This window comes from Puntigrus tetrazona, chromosome 4, assembly GCF_018831695.1.
Source record: "Puntigrus tetrazona isolate hp1 chromosome 4, ASM1883169v1, whole genome shotgun sequence".
In the NCBI taxonomy this organism is placed as follows: Eukaryota; Metazoa; Chordata; class Actinopteri; order Cypriniformes; family Cyprinidae; genus Puntigrus; species Puntigrus tetrazona.
The window spans coordinates 14,781,817-14,807,472 of NC_056702.1; the positions used below are offsets into that span (position 1 = coordinate 14,781,817).

A 25,656-nucleotide genomic window follows, 5' to 3' on the forward strand; every position below is an offset into this window, starting at 1 on the left:
CCCAAATTCCTATTTATTCATTTATATATTTGTTAGTTGCAACGGCTTAGATGCTCTCAGATATTTAGCATTAATAGAATACGCATGCTCACATTTTATTTGCTTATTTATGCATTCATTTTCCTTCTAATACACACTACCTTTTGCATTCACCTTAATTATTTACTTACACTTATTTTATTTTCACTCACCGAATCATTTCATTGACTTTTTACGAACACTTTATGATTCATTCATTCATTCATTCATTCATGCAATCATTAACGTTAATACTTTAGAATTTGTTCATACTCGTATTGGTTTTTTTATTTGCTTTCACTCACTCACACACTCATTTTATTTTCTTATTCATTTAATCATTACTCATCACATTACTTTCATTCATTGGTTCAGTCACTCACACACTCATTTGACTCACTGAATCGCTTAACTATTGACTCAGCTCATTTTTTACTAACGCTTTATACTTCATAATTCCATTCATTCGTTTTCTTTCTTGCTCGTTTAATTATTTCTCAACCTTTAAACTCACTCACTCATTTAATCAATCTTATATACTCATATATTCATTCGCTTTGTGTCCGTTTTACTCAATGAATCATTTAATCATTGACATCACTTATTCTTTCACTAGCACATTATAATTCACTTTATCTTTTCTTTCACGCACTCTTTAACTCAAATATTTAGTCACTTATTTGATTTAAAATGTCCGGTCACGATCTGCTACTCATTCACTCACTCACCGAATCGCTCTTCGATTCGTTCAGTTGCTCAACATTGACCAAATCTCTCACATTCATTTACTTATTACTCATTCGCTCATTCTTGCATTCACTCTTTCGAGTTACAGTCATTTACTTTCTAATTCATTCGGCACGTTTATTAAGTCGTCCATGTATTCATTCGCTCTTTCTTCAATCGTTCACAATTCACATTTTCATCATTTACTCACTTTTTTTTACCCATTCCTTTATTGACTTGTTTAATCTTCATTGACCCATCGCCTACAATCTCACAGACTTTATTGTATTTTATCACTATATTCGTTCAATTCTGACACTTAAGTCTTTGAGACGCTCCTTATTGATCAGTCGTGTTTATTCACAAACAGGAGGCAGGCAGAACTGAATCACCGAAAGAACTGCGTGATTTCAAGGACAATAAGCACTGAAAGTCTTTAGTGTTTTCTTTTGTGCTACGTGTGTGTGTGTGTGACAGTAGTGAACAGGATAAGGGCACAACGAACAGCTCTGCTTTTAATCACTCTGCTATTATTGTCATTATCTGTATTGATTTCCGTACTCCTTTTGCTTGTTCTTGTCTTTACCGTCTTGCTTCACTTTTTTCTTGCCTGCTTTCTCTTTTCTTTCAGATTGTTTGTCCACTTTTCCACCTGTTTTGCTTTCATGCATTGCAGTAGCTATGCGTGAGTTTTTGTAAGTGTTTTTTTATTTTCTTATTATTGGCATTTGTTTACCGGTCCTGATCTTGACCAGCTTGATCTAAACAGACGTCGGCTTGACAGGGTCCTCGCGTTCATGCAAGCGGGCACTTGTGCTGAGCCCCCATCTCGATTATGCTGAGCACTGCTGGCCGAGTCTCTTAGCGTTACCATTATCCTCATGACACACATAGAAAAATGTATGCACACTCAGTTATAAAAAAAAAAAAAAAAAAGTTTTGCCACTGTCTGTTGCATGTTTCAGTAGTTGCGCCTTAGGCTTTACGTTTTTTGTATCACACACACATTTATCTCTTTCCAAAGCTTCAGGACATCGGGTCTCGCCATACGTTTACTAACCGTAGGCACGAATCTGCATATTTTCACTTTTACAAACATATCACGATTCACAATAGCAAACCGCACGTATGAAAAAACACCCTTTATAAATGTATTAAGATTCCATTTTTTACGTGCTATTTTATTTATGCAGCTGAACATTACTACTTAAGTATATTTCATTATTCACACGCGCACTAAAAGAGTAAGAAAGGGTGCATTAAAGCTTGCGCTGTGAGGTGCTTGTGCCTCAAGCATGCGGTCACCGATTTAGAATACTCCAGATTCATTAACATAAGAACAAGGTTAAGAACAAATCCGTCTGCGTTGAGAAGATCTCCCGTATGAATAATCCACACTATCATCAGCGTTTTAAACCAACTGCCATGTACATATTTTTTCAGTTGTATGAATATGTCCATTTGCCAAACTGTCAATGTAACATCATGATATATTGACATTAAATTAGCATTTATATTCACACTATTATTCATAACGATAGCACGGATTCAGCATGCTACAAACCTAAAGTGCCATTTGAGTAGCAACTTTTTAACGTTCACTCACTCAAATCGATCGGACGAGTTCTAGTCACACTAATTATTTTTATGATGTTTTATGACAGTTGTTTCGTGTTTTGGTACACTTTCGGTTTATGGAAAAGAACATTATACACTCCTTTAGTGTTTGATGAAAGAAAGAAAGTCTTAAAAGGGGTTAAAAAGGAATTTATGTGTGTATGCATATACATTTATTTATGTATCCATCCATCCATCCATCAATTAGTTGGTACATTTAAATATTGGCTTATTAAAAGGAATGGTTCGCCCATAAATGAAAATACTGTCATCATATACTCACTCTCATGTCATGAAAATGAATAGAGGTTTGCAATTTTTATCTCATGCATTCCAGTGCTCTGGTTCTAAGCTGTTTCTCTGCAAACACAATAGAGTAGACGACAAGATTACACCCTACACAAAGTGCATCTGAGTCAAGAGTGTCACAGGTCTTCTGGCATTTGAAAAAAGAAGAAAAATCTCTGCCTTTGTGTAACACAATCTCTCTCTCTCTCTGGCTCTCCGCAGTCTGCGTGCTGTACACCCAAGGCATTGGCAACAAAGAGTGGCGAGAGGTAAGCGGAGCAATCTGGCCCGGTCGCGTCGACCCCCTTGAAGGGCCTGGCAGACCCTCGGTCTCATAAATATTCATACATGTAAATACGGGCTTGGGATATTCTCAGAATAGTAATCTCAATTATTTTTGGCGCTCTTATTTTTTTCTGTGTCTGTCGGCCCTTCGTATTTTTGCCTTCCCAGCTAATCAGAGGAAATATCGGGCTCTCTGAAGCACCATTAAGAGGGGCTGTGTATTTATTAACTTCAATCACTAGCTGGAGAAATATGATAAGCCACACAGGGAATGTAATAACTTTCTCGCCCACGCTCGTATCAAGACAGCTCCAGCCCACTTTTCAAGTCGGCTCATTAAAACGTTAAGTCCCTTTCACGTCGCGTCAAGGCTTCAACGCACCTCTCAGCACCGCCGTACGCCTCTTTGACCTCTATATTTAAGACGTCGAAGGTAGCAGGAATGTGGGAGGTGTACGCTGTAAACAAGGACTTGTGTTTGCGCTTAGAACATAAAAAAAGGACTCGTCAAATTTTGAATTAACAAACGTCGATGTAGCCTTGCTTTACTAAATCAAGACAAGACCACTGTTATTGATATTAAGTTTTTTGCTGTTTTAAAATGCTGTTGTGAATAATTTCAACTCACCTTCTTTCGTCTTTTCAGTTTGGACGAACGGAAGTCATCGATAACACTTTGAACCCAGATTTTGTGCGAAAATTCATATTGGACTACTTCTTTGAAGAAAGACAGAACTTAAAGTTTGATCTGTAAGTACAGTTACTCCTTTACCGTCAGCTACATTTTTGTTTTACTATACTATTAAGTATGACTCCGATATTATGGCTTAAGTATTGGAATATTTATTTTTTATATTCACTATTTTTGGCAGTCTGTATGCACTTTGGGAAGACGATGTGCGTTCTGTAATTAAAACAGCAATTCTTTTTAACATTAAGAAATAATTACGGTTGAGAACATGAACTAAGTGCACTCTTTTCAACACATTTTTAAAATAAATTTTGGTCAAAATGTATTTGTGGGTGACATAAATATTTAATCCTCATGAAATCTTCATCCTTATTGGTGTAACCAATTGGTGAAACCAACTTTGACAAGAGGAACCTGAACTGTAAGGGTATTATTAGGCATGACATATTGGTACATCAAACACTGGAGTCACGCACTGTAAACAGATCTGTCAGCTACTGTAAACCCAACAATAAGATAACTGTCGTGCTATGTTTTCTGTGTTTTTATAAGCAGCCGTCACAACCAAAGGCCCTTCTCATGAATCACATCTACTGTACTGTTTGGGCAATACTCTGTGGACACAGGTCAAGGTGTCTTACCATTACAGGGAAAAATTGACATTCTATTATTGTGGAAATATGGATTTTAGATGTAATATTTAGGGTCATCATATTAGTTATCGGGTTAATATTCATATAGAATATTCGTCTTTTTTTATCAATATCATTTAGTATTTGATATTTAAAATTGGGCTCGCTTGTATTGATTTTAACTATTGATGTGAAAATTCACCTGCAGCATTAAAGGTAGGTGACAGCAAAAGTAATCTTATAAACATTAACCTTTTTAAATTGATAACACATCATTAAAGCAGTCTTAACCCAGTCCCCAAATTATAATTTTGTGATAATGTTTGTGATAACTTAACATCAGTTAACCTTTTTAATTAATATAATGCACAAACATTTTTAAATAGTCTTTAATTGCATTGCTGCATCTCAAATTACGATAAAAAATAATAAAAAAAAAATCGGATATGTGTCCAAATCTCGGATCTTTGCAGCACGTTATACATTTGGTCTGTGCGCGTATTTATTTGTGAATGTGCATGTGTGCTAATATTTATTTTGTGTCAGTCTAAATTTGTTTGTGTCTGTATATTTTGGCATTTATGGGTGTATTTTAGAACACATATGAGTCATTCTGTATCCGTTGGCCCAAATGTGTGTGAGGAATTTGTGTGTGTCTTTAGGCCCTAGCATGAGTGTGTATGTCTGTAGGCAGAGTGTGTGTGTGTGTGTGTTGTCTCTGTGGATCGGTGTCCCCGCTCGACGGCCTGTCATACTGGGTCTGTAAATCTGCGGCAGACATGAGAGGGGTCACGAGGTCGTGTGGGCAGTGCCTCCGAGACGATAGCGAAACCAAAGCACCGCTGATGAGGATGACATGGCACGTCGCCATGACAACAAGGGGGACTGAGCCCCACAAACGAATGGAAGAGGCATAGAGACAATATGAGCTTGCGCTATATGTAACCCTAGATTTCAGGATTCAGAGATCCTTCAATATCAGTTGCTTTTCTTGTCCTCTATCTTGTTCTCGCTTTCTTTATGTTTTTATCTCTCTGTTGCACTGTGACAGGGCAGAAGAGAATGATACATGATGTCTGTGCTTTAATGATGTTGTTCTTCTTTCGTAATGAGAAACAGGCAAGCGTGAACTCCCCTCATAAGACCATAATCTAATTAAAGCTTAGCTCAAAGTCTCCCATCACTGATTTGGAAACAACCTCTACAAGCATTCCTGAGTAAGCATCACCATTACTAATGCCCAAATCTAGGGTTAGGGATTGGGTTAGAACAGGGGTATCAAATTTAGTTCATGGAGGGTCACTGTTCTATAGAGTTAAGCTCCAACCCTAATCAAACTCACCTGAATCAGCTAGTTGGAGATACACTTTGCAGAGTACATCTCTGACTTTCCTCAAACTTGCCTACCTGCCTGAAAGCCTACGCCTAAAAAGGACTTGACTAGCTGGTTCAGATATGTTTAATTGAGTTGGAGCTCAATCTGTAAAACAGCCCTCAAACAGCTGGACTAGACCCCATTGAACCACCAGAAAGTCCTTAGCAGAGAACCCTAACATATCTGCTACCATCTAGCAACCACCCAGCAGTCACTAGCAATTCCTTAGGACAGAGTCAAATCTGATTCTGGAGGGCCACTGCTCCAGTTAAGCTCAAACCCTGATCAATCTCACCTATCAATGATTTCCTAGTGATCCTGAAGACCTTGATTAGCTTGCTAAACTCTGCAAGGCAGTGGTCCTCCAGGTCAAGATTTGAGGAACTAGAGCCACGATCCTGCAGAGTTTAGAGGCCCAACAAATGCACCTAAAAAATCTAAAAGGGTTCCATTTTGTTTTTTTATTCCCTTTCCTAGTTAACATCCCTCCACCATGTTGACTTTGTACACCAGTAATGTCACAAAGTCAAATGAGTGCCTACTATTGGCAGAACCTTACAATGGGCTGAATTGGAATGAAAGTCCTTGGTCATTTCCTCTATGGAGGTTATTATAGATTATGTTTTTACATTATTTACAGAGCTGTTCAAATTAGGGGTAAATTAAATGCAATCTGTGGTAAAGTTACAATCCTGTTGCAAGTGGCCTGAAGTGTACATATGAAGTAGGCTTAGTCAAAATTGAAGGGTTGAGGATCTTTTCATATACATTTCTTTCAACCACTTCATAGAATGCACTTTCTAAAAGTGAAGTGGAATGCAGTCCATGTATTGCTTGAAAAATACAATCACATATGTTAGACTCTCTAGGACTGAATTTATCCATAACAAACCTATGAACGCCATAGCAATTGAACACTCACAGGGAGTTTGATTGACAGGCAATCTGACAAATAATAATGCAGAATCAGTTGCACAAACAAACCAGACAGAACAGTAGATTGAGATTGGTGGACTTGAACTAGAAAAATGGTGTGAATTGATATCTTTTAAACAAGTTACCTTTTGATTTTCATGTTTACCACTGAGGCGATACAGTGATCTGTCACAACACATTACAGGAACAGAAAACTATTTAATTTAAAATAGGGACAAATTTGAAAATCGAGATGCTGTTTCATACCTTCAGTAACCTGCTCTGTTTTGTCTGTCGGAAAGTTGTCAGTTTTGCCCTGCAATGTATTTTTCACTGTTTGAGAACATTATGTTAAGCACAAGAACGCCATGGCTTGTCAGACATAGCAACAGTAATAAAGGGGGGCAGGTCTTTTGTGAAGGGTCAATTGCTTAGCAACACTTTAGAACCCATATAGAACTTTCTAGGAGCCACATAGAACACAATAACACCCATTTTTAGAGATAGGTCACCCCAAAAGGACCCTCATGTTCCAAATCCATAAGATCTTTATTCATCTTCAGAATACAAATGAAGATATTTCTAGTTAATTCCGAGAGATTTCTCCCCCTCCATTAACATGTTATTTCAGAACAACATAGTAACCACTTAGCAACACCCTGGAAACGATCAACAACAGCCTAGCATCACAACATCAAAACAAGTTTTCTAACCACTCACATTTTTAACTACTATGATTTTGTAACCCCTATAGGGAGAAAGCAGCCAACCAGATTTTGTTCTCACTTCATCTGAGCAAACGCTAGCATTAGCAGTGCAGTTTATGATAAATGTGTCATGTTTCATTGCTGCTCGTTTGAATCCTGCCTGTGTGTTTGTGTGCGTTAGAATGACAGATTCCCATCAGCATCAGCATGTGTTGCTATAAATAGCGTTGGGAGCGAGAAGCATAATGCGGTTTAGTCAGAGTGTGTAAATGGGAAGCTGCGTGTGTCGTTCCCTTCAGGGTCTGTCGAGTGTGTGGGCAGACAGCAGACCACGTTACAATTCGCTGTGATGGCTACGTCGAGCGTCCATACGTGTGCACACATCTTTTCTGGCACTTGTTTTTAGGGAAGGAGAGCAAGAGTGGTTGTTTTTGTTTTGTGCATTTCAAATCCTTATGAGAATAATTAATTAGTGGTGTTGTATATAATGAGTGTATTTAGACTGGAAGTGATTGGAGAGGGTCCGCAAGCCAGCATTTGAACTTGGGACACCGTAAATGCAACTATATGTCATATTTAATGAATGTCGAATGGGATTGGTCAACACACACCCATCTCATGACAATTCGTAACTACTTTAAATGATATGAAGTCAACTTGAACTAAAATTTCAAGCTAAACGGGTTTCTGTTGATCAGTGTAATGAATCCGAGCGACAAACTTGAACTTGAGGAAATATTTTGGAAATCTTTTATACTGTACATTTGGGGAAAAATAAGTAAATACATAAGAAGATACGATGAATTTGCAGTTTGCTAACTGACCATTTTAGCAGCATTAAGGAGGAATGAAAATAATAAAAAAAAATATTCTGGGGACAGGTGTTAATTGTAACATGTTTGCCTTCAGTGGTGTAATGTCTGGGAGAACTTTTTTTTTCAGTTTGGAAGTGTTTAGTTTGCGTAATAAATGACTTTGCACTTCACTTCAGTGAACAAGGAGCCTTTCAGTGTCAGTTTGGACAGTCTGAGGTGGAAATTTCCAAGCACAGTTAGTGAGCGATTACGAGAAAACTGTAAAATTCATGCACCAATTTGAGAAAAGAACAGAACATAAACACAACACTATTAAACTTTATTTTGATAGTCCACTTTATTCGGCTAACTAAAAGCTCTAAACTACATTTGCAGCTACATGTTTACTAAATCTCAGAGTAGACTTTTAGAATAGATTTAGTTAGTAGGATAAGCTGACATATACTTATGTCAATATGTTGTATGTTGTGGACCAATCAAAATGCAGTCTTAGATATTAAGCAGACAATCTCTAATGACTTCTAGTTGCTAGTAACAAACATGGGTGATTGGAAATGGACAGGAATTCTTGCAGACAGAGGTCCATTTATTCATACAAATGGACCTCTGTCTGCAAGAATTCCTGTCCATTTCCAAGAATACAATAGACCATGAAGGACAAGTATTCAAAATTCTGAAGATTAAAACAAGTGTAAATAAATGAATCATGGAATCATGGCAAGAATTTGAGAATGATAACAACGCTTAAATATACCTGAAGGTATAGAGAGGTTTACTTTTGAGATGATGATGTGAAAAGCTGATCACAGACACTATATGCATGTCTGGAATTAGGAATCGTTAAAATGTAGACCAAAAGAACCTAAGGTATGCTTGATATCAAGGCATCTACCATATGAAATTTGACACAAATAAAAGCAAGACTTGGGTCTTGAGGAAAAACAAGGCACCTTAAACATCTGCTACTAGTTCTCAACAGTCTTTGGGCACTGCATGTACACAATGCCCAAAGGCCTACGAAAGCCTCAGTTAGGGAGAGGATTCTGAGATAAAAGTGTATTTATTATTTGAAGAGCTTTCAGGGCCTCAGTTTGGCATATTCCTAACAGCACATCAAACTGAGAAGAGCATTACGCTCGAGTGAACAAGGGTGGTGGCAGATTCACGCTTTGGGGATGGACCTCTGTGGCAGGGTCTTGGAAAACTTTAAGGAAGCAGAAAAAATACATAGTGCTAAATACAGGAATCTCCTGGGGCAAAGACCTGATGCATGTATGCAAGAGGATGGGGCTTAGAGTTCAGTTCATCCGCCCACGGGACAATTACCTCCATACTGGAACATGCAAAAGAACCACGGTAATGGCTTTAAGCCACAAATATAGATGTCCTGAAGTGCTTCACTTAAAGCCCAGATGTCATTTCAGATAATTATATCCGGGTCCAGTAAGGTCTTGAATATGAGAGAGCACATTACTCCTGCGCTTATCAATCTCCATGGCTACCTATACCGATACAGAATTCATTACAAAGTGCTTCTATATGTCTTTAAAGCTTTGCATGGCAGAGAATCAATCTATAAATATCTGTGTTGACATGATCGATAACACCTTGCATTTTCTTGCTTGAAATGCAAAGGTGATCAGGCCTTTTCTGTTGCAGTTCCAAGGTTCCTATGCATAGCGTATTTCAGAGTAAGCTCAAGAAAAGCTTTTGCTTTTCTTAGAAATGCTTAGTAAGTTGTTGTGTTGTTGTGTGGTATTTGTCTTATTAGTCTTATTACTCTTCCTGTACAGCACTTTGGTTCTCGTGGTATTGAAAGTGCTTTAGAAATACATTTTAATAAAGTTTCGAAGGAGCCAGAACAGCTTTGCCAAGAAAAATGCTGAACTGTCACGAATGGTTACCCAAAGTGACTCAAGAGCATATTCGACGAAGTGTTAAAGATGCATTATAGAAGCACAGTTCAACTTTTATAGCGTGACTGAAACTACTTTTTTGAATACTTTTTCTCACCAACAAGGCATTTCAGAGATTCTTTTAGTACACTAGTACATTTCGATCAGATATTTTGAAACCAAACACTTTTTTTGTGTAGAATGCCAATACCACGAATCTTGTTTAATAAGTGCAGAGGCACAAGTAAATAAATTAAAGTTAAAATATGATTAAATGTGCTCAATATACTATGTCGGTACTTCATTGAAGTCAACTAGTTTGCACCTCTGCCAAGACCCCTCATTCCTGATGAGTTTCCCACCTTCCAGTAGCCCCCTTTAAATGTGTTCCTTAGAGAAAGAGCAAATCTCAATTTCATCAGGTCTGGTTGTATGTATATTTGAGTTTAAAAGCAGGCTTGTTTTGTGTGTGTGTGTGTGTGTTGGATTGCATGTGCCAGGGTTAAGCCCGTGTCAATGTATGTTTTTGTTCCACTCTGGGGTCATGCAGTATTCATAAACGTGAAGACGTATAGCTGAATAGAACATCACGGTGCCTTTTGGAATTTCTTATGTAACATATTCACCTCATTCATAAATTTAAGACACGTATATGCCAGGGCAGGTTATATGAAAGAGATTGTCAAGAATTGGTTTTGAAATTTGTGAAATTTGAAAAGGAAAGACGGTTATTATGCTTAACACACAGCTGGGTTTATATCTGATTTGGCTGCCCCAGTTATGACAAAGAAATTAGAACTCCTGTTTTTTAAAAATGGTAAATCATGCATAAATATCAGACCGAATTATTTCAAATCTGTTGCTGTGTGACATTGCAGTCCTTTACAAAAATTATCATATACCCCTCTTGAAATGCCTACAATCACATCATTTTCAAAAAGTAGGCAGCAATCCCAGAATAAATTTGCGGTGAGGTCAGTGCAAAAAAAATGCAGTGTAAAGCAATCTTTGTGCGGAATAAGTCAGTTCATTTCAGGAGCTACAGCTAAAAGTAAATTTATCAAAGAATTCGCGATACAAGCAATAAATGCAAGTCAATGCAAGTTGTGTGTCCCTTCTCAACATATCCTTCTCTGTTTTTCCAGGTATGACGTTGACTCCAAGAGCACCAACCTTTCGAAACATGTAAGTCTCAGAAATTGCTCCACGTTTCATTATAAACACTTATCCTGCTGACCACCCCGTTATGAACGTTAGGACGCCTTCGTACACGCTCGCCCCTTGTGTAAAACCATCTCATGGTGCTTGCAATCAGCAGGTGTGTGTATAAGAGAATAAAGAGGGAAATGTGGGTCAATGCAAATGTGTGATTAGAGATGCTCTCACAGAGATGGTAGCATGATTGAAGCTGTGTTTTGGCGCTCAAGCGGGTCCCTGAGGTGTCATTTTACACACTGATGATGGGTTTAGTGTAAAATTCACTACAGTGGTCCCATCTGTGCTCGTCATGGAACGTGGCCGTAATCATTATACGTCTCTCTTTCTTTTATGCTCCAATCAAACAACCAATCAACCAAAAATATCTGCACTGACATTAAAAGTCAGTTCATCGGTCCTTTCATCCATCCATGTATGGGGGAAAAAACGAATCAGCCAATCAATTGATCCGTCCATCCATTTATCCATCCATTTAAGTTAAACTTATAAGAACCCTCTACTTATAAAATGCTTTTTCCTGTAGTATTGGATTATTCATTCTTGTAGATTCAAATATAGTGTATTTATTATTATTATTATTATTATTAGATTAATGTATTGTTCTTCTTAAGCCATCCTTTAAGTGAATAAATGAAAACAGTGGCTCTTTAATGTCTCATAATGTATCACTGTAGTGCTTTAGTTCAAGGGGCACATTAACCAATCGTATTTTCATATTTACTAGTTAAAGCATGAAATAAACATGAATGAACTTTAAAAAAGTATTTATCTCAATGAACACAATTTTTCAAGCCGTACACTTCTCTGTAAATCTGCCCTATCCCAAGCAGAGCTCTTAAGCATCTGAGCTGCTTTTGTTACCTGCTGTGATCATGTGAACACGCTAGCTTTAAAGAGACAGATAAACTGATCGCTCCACACATCATGCACAAGAGTAATTGAAAACACCCTCAGTGACTCCAGTGAGCATGTAGGTTCCATCCCTGAAAATTACCACTTCCAAATGATCTAACAAATCAGACACAGTGCCTCCTGGTGCTTTACTCCCTCCCTTAGTCACCCAGGAATCAATATTACTCTCTTCCCCTCTGACTTGGAAACACAAACACTGCTTGTCCGCTCCCGAAGGGAATTCTGCATAAAACCATTATAGGATGTGTTGAAAGGCAAAGAGCGACTACGTTCTCAGGTGAAAATGAAGAGACGAGGCAGCAGGAAAAAAAAAAAAACATGCGTGCAGAGACAGAGAACGAGATAGATGGAGAAAGAAAGATGGTGAGAAGGAAGTTTTCATAGATCTAATAAAGATAGATGATTCATATTAATTTTTATTAATACAAATTGAGAGTCACCAGCAGTAATTAGAGGAGCTGTAGAACAAGTGCTCATGGGAATGTCTGTGCCAATGAAAATGAAGCGTCTCATAAATTACAGAGGATGAACTTGGAGAGCAAAAACTAGTGTCTAAATTATGACAGTCGCATTGGAGAAAAAAATGTTTGTCTAAAAAACTGTATTTATTTAACCAACCACGCTGCTCTTTTCCATACGCCAAAAGAACACGGGTTTCTAGTTGACAAAAGAATATCGTAAAAATTTTATTCACTTTATTCAAATCTTTCTGAAGTCACATGGTAACTTTTGTGAGGATCACACTGAAATTCTGTGAAATAATGTGATTTTTGATTATATTTGTACATAGGATATAGCCCTTGGCAGCTTTTTGAAGCTTGGCAGCCTTAGTCATCATTTCCTTTTACTTTAATAAAAGGAGTAGCCAGGATATCAGCTCCTTTAAAGCAATTGTTAAAATATTAATTTTAAAATCATTCTATTGGTGCATTCTGATGGATATTGACTGCAATTTCCACAGAGATACTGTATATTCACAAGAGGGAATTCCACTAAGAAGAAGCCTCTAAAGTCGAAAATACACAAAATGGGTTTGACAAGGAAGCTTAATTCTTGCAAAGATAACTATTAATGCTACATAGTGAATTATGCGTTTCCAAATATTTGACAGTGGTCTGGGAGGGCTATTTTCCGCTTCGGCATAGCAATGCCTTGGCGGGCAAGATCCAAAAAGAAGTCTCCTGTAAAATGACCTAAACTGTCTTGAACCAATCCCAAACCTGAGCTCCACCAACCACTTTAGGGGATGCATTGGAACACTGACTGCGAGTCAGACACCATCGCCATGGACCAAATCCCCACCCTCGTGTTCCAACACATACTGGAAAGCTTCACAGATAGTGAGGACTCGTTATAAATGCCTACGATTTTAAAATTAAAAGCTGAACAAACACACAAAGCTGTGGGGAATTGGTGGCAACATAATTCTGTCCATATAGTGTGCTTTAGTTGATAAATCGGACCTTATCTTATCCTTTTAAACAGTGGTTATAGATAAAGGTAAAGAAATCTCAGACATACTATACATACTGTTCTGTCATGCCATGTTGATAAATGTCATATATTGTTTTCTCTTATTGCAGGATTTTCTTGGTCAGGCCTGCTGTACATTGGGTGAGGTGGTGGGATCATTGGGTGGCCGTATGGAGAAGTCTCTTGGGTAAGAACTGCTCTGTTTGTGTTCTTTCCTCCATTCATAAAGCTCAGATCCTTCTAGTGTGATAGATCATTGGTTCTCAGCTACAGTTCTTTGACAATGATCTGATAATCTGGTACCGAATTATGAAGAATTTTAATATATAGGTAACTGCACTTTATATGTTTATTGAACATTCTCTTTTGTCATTGAACATTTTGTTTGAGCATGTGCTGTTCAAGTTCAAATGAATTAACTTTATAAATGATTTATTTTGTGTTTTAATTTTCACACTGTTAGCATGTCTTGACCTTTTTTCTTTCAGATTAAATAGCAAGATTTTTTTAGAATCTGGCATTCTTAGCTAATCTGAAACCAGTTTGATATCTGATCAAAGTTAAAGGTTAAAAATCAAAACAATCACTGTGTGGCGTGTACAGTATAACCCAGTGTGTTAAAATACAGTTCAAATTTAAATTAGCATCTATCTTAAAGTGACTTACAGTTGAGAAATACAACAAGAGATTCATCATTCTCTTTCATCAAGCAATCAATTAGCCAGTGCAGGGAAATAAAGAGAGGGGCCCTTTTGGACTCTCTAAAGACCAGTTTTGCTGCTGCAATCTGAGTTGTTTGTTGAGGTTTGATTGCACACGACAGAGGTTCAGCCAGAAGAGCATTGCAGCAGTCCAGCCTAGAAATGACAAGGGCCTGGACAAGAAGCATGCTCTGTTAGGAAGAGTTCGATCTTTCTGTGTGTAATGCAAACCTGCACGATTGAGCAGTTTTTGCGATACGGTCTTTCAAAGTCAGCTGGTCATCACCAAAATTTCTAATTGAACTTGATGGGGTAATTGCTGATGAACCTAGCTAGATGGTGAAATCAATCTGCAGATTTAGGGCGGCAGGGTAGATAAAAATCAAAAAAGCGTTTGTCAGGTTGGGCTGTAGGGGATGTTCCTTCACCCATGCTGAGATTTTCACCAGGCAGATCCTGAGATCCGATCATCTGGTTGAACTGAAAGACAGAGCTGTGTATCATCAACATAGCAATGGTAGGAGAAACCATGTGCCTGTATTTTGGTTCCCAGTGATCTAGTATACATGAAGAAGAGGAGGGGTCTAAGAACTGATCCCTGAGTAACCCCAGTGACCAATTCATGTTCTTTGGGTACCGCCCCTGAAAGTCCTACCTCCTACATAGGATTTAAATCAGCGAAGTGATGCCCAGTAATGAGAAGGTGGACAGAAGGATTTGATCTGATCTTTAGCAGAATGAGAACTGATGATCTGAAATCAGCTTTTGCAATCTGTAAGACTGACAGTGGTTATTTTGTGAAATAATGTTGCCATGCTTTGTGCGTTGCAAGAAAACACAGTGCAAATGTTCCTTTGCAGAATGTTTATGATGAAAGGAATGCTGGGAAATCGTCAGGGGATTGTAGCGGAGCAAACTGTGACGCTGTAAGAAGTTTGTGTGTTTAGTTGAGGGTGTAAAGTTCACATCGACTAATGAGCCGCTGCTCGCTATTGCTGCTCTTTAGTCTGACTCCGCTCATTAAGGTCTTTATTCCACCTCATCTGCACAAACAAACCTTTGAGCTTCCTGTATCCTCCCCATTGAGGTCGTATTGTCACTCAGCACCTGATTTTTCTTAGGTTTCTTTCTAAGTCTACGTTGTTGTACCTTAGCGCTTCCTTATGAAGGGAGGTAAACGCCTACCTCACATACATTCTTCTGTGCTTCAGTTATCAAAGCAGGCTCATTAGATTGCCAGTGGGAGTTTAGTGTCTCACTGCGTCTGGGGGTCCCTGCACCGTTGCTCCATTAGCTAAGCAGAGCCAAACGCAAGCATGCTCATTACATCCAACTAAAGACAGAACACTGCTTCTGTTCAAGAAAATGAAGAACAAGGTGATTTGCGGTTTGTACATCCCTGCTGTTTGAAGTACTTGTAGCTGTGGTTGTACTTGCCACTAACGATATACGCTGACCAATGAGGAATATGCGTAGTAAATGGCAAAACTGTCCATTTGGTGTAAACGTCATCTCACACACTTCTGTGGCATCCAAAAAAAATGTATGAAAAAAGTATTATAAATGTATTTGACTAATATTATGCGTGCTAATAAGCAGCTAGTTAAGATACCCTAAAATAAAGTGTTGTCATGTTTTAATTCATATTAATTTATTAAGGACAAATGGTTTGGAGAATGGATAGTTGATTGAATTTTTTTAGTCATTTAATGAACATTAATTATAGTTTTCTATACAGTTCCCCAATATCCTTTATTTAAATAGGAATACGTCTGAATGGGATTTCCATATGAAAGATTTCCCCTTTCAGATTTCCCATTTCATGGTTCAAGTTTACACATTGTTCTATAAAATTCAGCTTTTTTGAAAGTGACTTCTGTGTGAGCTTTTGACCTTGAAATTTCGCTAAACATTTGCTAATGTTTTACAGTTGCAGTTAGGGTTAGGTTTTATAATAGCTACAGTAACAGTGATACTTACTATCTCTCAGCAAACTTTGCTTATAGATGGATAACGACAAGGGTTACAAAAGCTGTTTTGGAGGCAATAAATTATGGCGAAACCCCCCACACCTGCGCCTGAGGCCTGACAGGGGGGACCTTTAACAACCGTAATGACTGTTAATTACAGCTAATTACACAGTTCAATCACCCCGCCAATCGCGTTTGGGAGACGCTGCAACGAAGGGAAAAAAAACGTTACTATTTCGAGCTCGGTTTAGTGGAGTGCTTGGGTTTGTGTCGTGTGAGATGTGCTATTCTGTTCCCAATGTCTGCTTGAATTGGCTGTTGAATGACTTTGGAGATCAATCTAAAAGAGTATAACACATTTGCGCTTCTGTATGTGCCTGTGTGTGTGGGAGGCAAGCGTTTGCTGAGGCCAATACATGCACGTCTGACAGTGCAATTTGACGGGATACAAGAGATATAAGCGATATCTTATATATCGATGTTGCTTGTATCACGTGAGATCGCACCGTCAGGGTGAGCAGTACCCATAAAACATCTCAGAATGAGAAAACTATACAGATAGATTAGTCGGAATGGATAAAGCTGACCGTAAAATGCTTCCTGTGTCATTAATAACAATGAGATCTCTCCACCACTGAATTCAAGTGCTCTTACTTCAGCACCCGCGCTGAAGTACGCTCATTAAAGCCCAATGGACCATGCCGCCCAGCAACCAAAGGCAATATGTTAGGTGGCTTTCAATGCAAATTTTGATATCAATACAGAGATAACATGTTACAGAGTGTCAAGATATTTAGACTCACTTGGCTTCATTTGCAGTGTTATACTTGCCATTGCATTACCATGGCAACACACTCTTCACACTCAAGTTTATGGCATTCGGATGCAGTTTATTTTTACTAAAACATACTTGTTGAAATTATTTATTTTTAATTAATCTTTTTTTTTTACTAGAGCTGTGTCCTGCGTTTGCAAAATTAAAATGCCATATCAATATAAACAATTTTCATTTATGTATGAGTATCTCATTATTTCTTTAACACACGCTGAATGTTTTTACTCTAGATTTGTGTAGCATTAAACTCTGCCATAGCGTGCAGAATTACATTACCCATAACTTTGAAAAGATATCCAACGCGTCGTCTCCATAACTACTGCTACATTGAATATTTTGCAGTAAACTTCAAATATATTGAATTTTATATTTGTGAATAATACATTATTGGAAATAGCTGTAGGATGCTTTAAGGGATAGCTAGAAGCATTGAGTCTACGATAGAGCTCATTTGACTTTTTGCTCTTTATTGTTTATTGTTTATTATTTATTTAATAGTGAAAAAAACACTTCCAAATCTGAAGTCAAAGTTGGTGGTCACTGTTGTGCTCGAAACATCGAATATGTTCTGGTTGGCAGTGATTTTGTTTTCGGCGCGGACAGAAACAGTCACCGAAAACGTGACACAAATGTGTGCGGCAAACAGCAATGGTGCCAAGACGCTCTGGAGAGCTGCGAATAATGACGGTTTAGCTATCGTATCGTCTCTGTCTGAAAATACGAAGCGAGGTCCATTTCTTAAACGCGTTTCTAGAAAAAAAAACACTAAGGAAAAATGAAGCAGCGCTTTAAGGTTCGCTCGTAATTATACTTGTTATTTCATTCAGGTCTCTGTCGACCGAAGGAAGATAATTACACACATGTACATAGAAAAAAAGCCATTCCACTGCTGTGTCGCCAGTACTTAATTACCTCGCGCACTCAAGATGCTGATTGCAAATGCATGCATCTTGATTGGGACTTAGAGGAGGGACCAAAAAAACAACAACAAAAAAAAAACAGATTTCTTCATGCGTTTGATACAGAAAAGTCTATTCTGGATACCCTCGAATGAGACTTATAAACTTAATATTGGAACAATGTTATTTGTCACATAGTTTGTCACGCATCTCTGTTGCTAAGAGACCAGGACATTGATGAAGATCCAGAGCGAATGTTTAAATACTTATTGTATAGGAGCGAGGAGTTGCTTTTTTGTTTCATGAACCTTCGCTAGTAAGTCATTTTCAGACACCCAATCTGAATTTTTTGTTTTGTTTTATTTTAAGGTCGAATTTTAACAAACCAGTTATCGTGTATATTGTCAGTTAATTAGGCTAATGATAAATTTTCATTTTGGGTTGAACTCTTTAATTTAATATTGACCATATAGTTTCAATATATAATCACATATAATCAGAATTTTATATATATAAGGGTCTATGGGCTCTATAAATAGTGCTTATTTTTTCCATTTGGAGCTTGACAGGCTCATAGATCTGGTCCACTTCTAATAAAGTAACTAAAGCTCATTTTGATGTATGACAGATCGGTTCCACCCTGAGCACAGTGGCACGGCCCAAGTCCAATTACATTCACTTAAACTCTGTACACATGAGAGAGCGTTCATAAACCTTAATCAAGACTTCATCCACCGGACTGTCCGCGCAAGAGTCAATTCATTATGTTACCGAAAGCAGACGAAGCCATCAGAGAGCCCCGATCTACACGAGCTGCTGGGAAACATCCTGACCGAGGAAGGAAGAATTTCCGTCGCTTTAGTTTCACATTAAAGCTTTTTGAATAACATTTCGTGGTGTGTCATGTCAGTTCTGTACAACATTATTGTCCAAGAGACACATTTATGACCCGAATGCTCTCTTTTGTCATTCACAGGGGGATTCCAGGGAAGAAATGTGGGACAATTATTGTAAAGGCAGAGGAGCTTAGCAACTGCAGGGTAAGAGCTAATATTGATCACGCGAATGCAGGGCTAATTTGTACCCCATGCTTGCTTATGATCATCAATGCTTGGCCGATGTAACTCACTGGCAGTTACCTATAGACAGTATATAAACTTATGTTAAAGAGAAAAATAATCAAACCCAGTGCCCAATATTTTTGAGAGCTGCTGATCTTCTAGTGGATGTGTTTGTGTCACATATAACTTAGCAACATGCTAATTTCAAACTGTGGTAAAATCAACTTAGTAACATGTTAAAGTAAAAATTCCATTGAAATCAATCAATAGCCTATTCTTTTGTGTGCTTTCATCATTGATTTAGATTTTTGGTCATGAAATTATTTTTAGTAAAAGCTCGAATTGTTAGCTTAAAAACCCCAGCTTCAAAACCAACCCAACTAGCAATATGCAGTTTTTTTTCAACATGGAAACATTTAAAATCAGAGCCAAAGAAAGTTTTCTACACACTTGCATTAAAAATGATATGATTTTGCAGGTCACACTTTATTTTAAGATCCAATTCTCGCAATTAACAAACAATTAACCACAACTTTTGCCTCAGTAAACAGCTAATTTGCTGCTCATTAAGAGTTTTTCAGTTTTAGCGGTTTTCAGTTTAGGTGTTTGGGAATATGTTTGTGTGGTATTTGCGCTTTATAAGTAATAATAAACAGCCAATATGTTAAAATAGGCACGCTAATAAGCATCTCATTGCTAATGAGATTTTGCGTGCAGTCTCGTTTTTATTTAGCAACATGCTAACGTCTAACTCCGCTGAAATCAGTTTCGACCAAATCTAAAGTTGTGTGCTTCGCGTGAAGAGCGCTATGTGTGCGCTTCACAATACTGTTTCAGATCAGTTACTGTGAAATTACATTAGACTGCTGCCTATATAGTCAGGCGAAGGAAAGGCGGCTTGCTAGGAGCTAATCTCATTTGGTTTCTCAGCATGTCTGTTAGAGTCTATTCAAAGTAGCCTCTTTATCATAGTTGTAAAACACAGGATTCAGTAATCGCATGCGTGATGTGCCAAGAACTTCAGCTGTGCTCACACACACATAAATGCAGAAAGACCTCCGCATTGCTAGCGTAATTGTTACGTTTGTCTTTCACAACAGGGATCAATAGACCTTATCCCATTCCCTGCTGAAGCATCGCATCTCACACAGACAGTGAATGTGTGTCTACATAAACGCTTGTCAAATGGATTTCTGATTAGGCCTTTTAGCCTTGCCATCTGGGTACAGTAGTCAAGCAAATGTAACATGCCAAGCTGTTTAGCATTTGCATAATGCTAGCTGTCTAGAAACCCTGAATGGCCAAATACTCAGCTCATTTATACCGATATTGTTGTCCCAAGTGCTCTAAATCCACACGTACACTCCCGTTGCCCTCATAACCTGCTTTTCTAAAACATTCTCGCCCTGCAGGAGTCTGTGATGATGCAATTTTGTGGCAACAAACTGGACAAAAAGGACTTCTTTGGCAAATCGGACCCCTTCTTAGTGTTTTATCGCAGCAATGAAGATGGAACGTGAGTAACACGGGCACATGAGCGGATTCTTGCCAGTTACGCACACTGCTCATAGCATCAGTCTCATCTCATCAGCCTCTATGTTGGGGAAATGGCTTTCCATTGAATTCCTTTAAGTTAATACCCATAGTCCTTTTCATCTGGGGTTCTTTTGGAATGGAACAATCACCCCTTATCCGTTGATTCTGTCCCTCAATAATTCCAGATTCCAATTACTAATCACATATTTTGCATGAATCTCAACTAACAGTGTAGTTTACTTTTATATACAGTGGTTTTATATTGCAATCATTTCATTTCATCAATAATTGGCATTTTTTTGCAACTGAAGGCCAGTATCACTGAAATAGTTTTTTCCCCTAGTAGCTAGTTAATCGTTGATTAACCATTCAATATTAGAAAACCTCCAACAAAACAATCTTCCTATAAAACCATTAGCCTATAATATCAATACTGATTTCTCTATATTTAACCATTGACTATATCCATTCAACATTACAGTATAATTAAGAGCTATCGATTTTAACACCTAGGCTTTTCTGACCCTCTTCAGGTCTTAAGTCTCTATTAATGAGCTGACGAGTTAAATCAGGCTCGTTAGATGAATAAAGTAGTGCTGGGCTGCTTCGGGACAATTTTGAAAACCATTTCAGATACGTGTTCTTAAACACGACTTGAATAAAATATATCGCATGCCTGCACAGCTTTAAGGCAGCTAAAATCGTCTTTTTGCTAGCTTAATTACTTAAGCGACAACGACATTGCATGGACTTACTTTATTAAATCAAGGCATACAGGCATGCTGCCTGGCCCTAAAGTGAAGTGGAGCTCACATTCGAAACGTCTCCCGTTTTCTTAAAATTGTTATGCAAATAACTAAATGCATGTCTTTTGAGAAAATGTGACTGAAGCAGCAATTGTGATCTGAAGTAATGTATATATGAATATACATCTGAAGCATCTGAAGTCACATGTATATATGCACACTGTAGAATAGTTGCACTAATGCAGTGTATGTAATATACAGTATATTTGTTTGTAATTTTTCTATTACCTATTATCTAATTATTAAAGAATATTGAAGTGCATACATTTACATTAAATACTTGATATATTATGTTTGATTTGATATATTAATTTAATGTGTTTATTTTTAGTGTGATGACCACTTAATTAGGTAATGTTTCCATTTCTTTTATTTCTAATAATACATAATAGTATAATAATAATAATATTTGTTTATTTCTTATGAATCATCATTTGGTACAACAACAGTCATCTCTAAATATATTACAATTCAGCAGTTAACACGCGCACACACACACACACACACACACACTTCTCCATATTCTCAATCATGTTTAATTTTGCTTTAATTTTGAGTCAAATCATCTTAAATGTACTTAAATGTGTTGCAATTTTTTACAAAAAGCAGCTGTTGCTGTTTAAATACTAGATCTGAGTACCCTTCTGAGCCCACCAGAGTGATCATTTTAAGATCATTTATTTCAGCAACACTAAAACTCGCACAAATACAAACTTCAAAAAGAGCCTTCACCCCCTGAACCATGAGAACATAAGGTAAACAGTGTGTGTGTGTGTGTGTGTGTGTGTGTGTGCGCGTGCGCGCATAGAGCGAATAGGAAAAATGCCAATATTGAGCCATGGACCGAGCCCATAACTGAGCAATTCATTCATGCCTCTGTCCTTTAAAGAACAGAATCTTTTTTTTTTTTTTAAGTAAATCCTGTGGTGATTTGAGAGAGGTAGCTCAAGGGCCGGCGTCAGAAAGTCAAACCAAATATGTCAAATACTTGCTCTGTTTCTGAAACAGTCCAGTTGACGCTTAGCAGTGAAACCGATACAAATTTCCAATAATAATCGCTTTTTTTGGACGGTTTTCTATATTTTTGTACAGACATTATTTCTGTGTAGCTCCACAGTAAAGCCTGCCAAATAAAGTGTGATTTCAGCTCAGGCAAACATGATATTCATCTTTATTTTGTGTGTGTGTGTATGTGTGTGTGTGTGTGTGCGATCCCACTTCCTCACATTTGAATTACATCTTCAAACTACGGTTGTCACTCAATTTAAAAAAAAAATTAGCGCTAAATTTTATAAATGCATCGTTACAAATCAAACAAACAAGCAGCAGGCTTCCTGTGAATAACAATGTAATGTATGCAACGATATACTTCTCCCTCGCATCTGCTGCTGGTATTCATGTTAGCGTTCTTTAAATGTTGGTGGTTTAATTTGTTAATTGGACTCTGATTATGATTAAAATCCACTATAGATTGGAATGACTTCAAGAGAATAGCTTTACTTGTGATAAATGGCTTTTGCTCGGTAAGAGGGTCATTATCAGTCATTTACTGATAAGCAAACGCAGTGCTGTAGCTGTTTCTCTGAAACTGAAAGAAACTATCGTTGTAATGAAATCAATGTCAAATCAGTCAACTGTAAACATTTTATGCGTATAATCGCATGCGCTAATGTTTGATTTGAAACATCTTTATTCGATGACAACGCACTTTTTAAGCATTATCCCGTTATCTTACAGATTCACCATTTGCCATAAGACAGAGGTGGTGAAGAACACGCTGAACCCTGTGTGGCAAGCCTTTAAAATCCCGGTCAGAGCCCTGTGCAATGGCGATTATGACAGGTATGGAGATAGCTTCGCTAGCTTATTGCGTTTCAATTGGTTGTGGGAAATATTTAGCCGTAAAGCAGTTTGAATTTGATGGTCTTTGCATTCGAACCGTAAGTGACATGCTCACACTTCACACATCGGTTAAACCGTGAGTGTTGTGGTCAACCAGAAATAGACGGACCAATTGTCGTTGTTGTTATTGTTGGCGGCGTCCTTTTTGGCAGCTACCGCCAAAAATTTGAACAAAAATGTAATGCCCCCCGAATATTTCATTTGTATGAATATCTGAACTTGTAATAAACACTGCCAAGGTCCAGAAAAGTATGAAAGGCATCGTCTGAATATCTGTATTTTATGAATCGACGAGAATACATTTCGTGCACAAAGATAATCAAAAACGACATTTACACACAGAAGAGACGAATTGTTGAAAAATGACGTTGCATTTCATTTTCTCTGCTTTAAAAAGAAGTATTATTGTCACTTTATAACATTACACTTGAACCAGTGATGGTTGGGGTATTCATTTTGGTGTGCAGTAATCCTTTAAATATCAAAATCTGCAGAAAATTATAGGAAATGACTAGGTTTTGATACATTCATGTATGCACATGATATCACCATTTTCACAAATTTGCATATTTGCAGTATTTTCGTATAAATGTACGACTTTTAAACCCATTTTTAAAAACCATTGTAAAAAAAAAACACATAATAATAGTATAAATATTTTTTAGTTAGTATCATAAATGTCCCTTTGCTGGAAAAGGATTGCATACATTATTTATTTACTGATTTGATTTATTTTTGCATTTGCCAGGCATAAGAAAGCATGCGTTACCAATGAAAACGGTACACAGTACAGTGAAGAAACCTAGAAAAATAAATCTATGTATAGTACTACCTGCATATTGTGTAGGAATAAAATAAAAAAATATAATATAAAATCATATTAAGACACATGAGACGACGTGGTAGAGAATCCCAACCGCTGCATGGTATCCCAGAAGCCTCCATCACGAGTAGCTCGAACAGGACTCTTGCTGTGCGGCGATAAAGCGGGAAGCTTCCTCGCGGCAGCGGCACTCACTGATGAGCATCGATCGGTACCGCAGCGCACTCTCCCACACAAAAACCAAGGCTTTATCTCTGATTGAACATGTGTGAAAGGAAAGAGAGAGACAGACGGACGGATAGGAAGAGCGCCCGGCGCCCGGCGGAGTCTGGGAACCGAGATAAGCCGGCGCGCACGCTCTAATAAAGGAGCACGGAGCGTCTCGCCGACGATAACACTGAGAACGGGTGCTAAGGGATGCTGCGGGGATCGGGCTGTTGTTAGCACGCGTTGCGTTAAAGCTCTGAGTAATCGACAGAGCTGTTCTATTTGAACCGGGTAAACCCACCACTCGCCTGTCACGCCACGGACAGCAGGAGTTGTAATTATTTCCTGTCAAGACGCACTAATCCGGCCCTCCAACCCTAGTACGAGGAAAAAAAACTTTTAATTTACCTTACTTAAAAAAAATTGTAAAAAAAAGCTACAAGGCTAAACTGATTTTGGAGGCATTGCGGGGTATTTCAAATTTTTTCTGAAAATCGGAAAACATATTTTGGACGTTATATCAACCGTAAACAGCCTCATACATGCCTCAAACATGCGCCATATTGTGTTCATCAAATCAGCTTCCAGTTACAAAACAGAAATTATGAGTGAACTGCATTGAGCATCTGAAGAAAGAAAAAAGATTTTTATTATAGCCCTCGACACCCGGTGTTCTTTCTTTGTTCTTCGAGGTTTGAAAAAAGAACAAAGAGGTTAATTAGCGCAGCATTTAAAGTATTTTTCTGTCGTCAACAAACAAAGCCGTGCGCGTATTCTTTTTTTTTTGGTGCGCCCGATTATTGCCATGGAAACAAAACATTTCTAAGTCGGGTGACATGAACAGTTCTGTAGCGTCTCGGCGTCGTCGTCTCATGAATATGGTAATTCCGACATGACGTGAACGCAGCTTTGGGCTAATAAACGATATTGCTTTAGAACGGTTCGTTAGAAATCGTTTCTAACGCATGCCGTCAATATTACTGTTGCTCGGCGCATGGAGTGTTTGTGCTGCGGAATTATTAATGCAATATAGCGATACAAAAACGCGTGCATAATGATCGTGTGGCTCGTCAAGGAGAGTTCTACCGTCGCGTTTCATTAGTTATTAGAATTCCAATTGAGTTTAGCAGAAAACTGTCAACTACTGCATCGTGCAACATACAAGGTGTTTGATATTGTCTGGAGCTGTATTCAAAAATAAATGTTTAAAGAAATTCACGCAGGCATAATTTGAAATTCTGCTTCTCTCTCTCTCTCTCTCTGTCTCTGTCTCTCTGTCTCTCTCTCTCTCTCTCTCTCTCTCTGTCTCTCTCTCTCTTGTCTCTCTCTCTCTGTCTCTCTCTCTCTGT

The 25,656-nt window shown here is 38.0% G+C and overlaps 1 protein-coding gene across 1 annotated transcript; it reads left to right on the top strand.

The window, feature by feature from the left end:
* Positions 1-2,659: 2,659 nt before the first annotated feature.
* On the top strand, positions 2,660-25,550 carry LOC122342863 (copine-8-like). The gene is made up of 8 exons (XM_043237011.1): positions 2,660-2,669; positions 2,815-2,918; positions 3,581-3,684; positions 11,110-11,149; positions 13,678-13,754; positions 18,949-19,012; positions 20,446-20,549; positions 23,113-25,550. Exons 1-8 carry the CDS (start codon positions 2,660-2,662, stop codon positions 23,288-23,290), a joined length of 681 nt encoding a protein of 226 aa, XP_043092946.1. The 3' UTR covers positions 23,291-25,550.
* Positions 25,551-25,656: the final 106 nt, after the last annotated feature.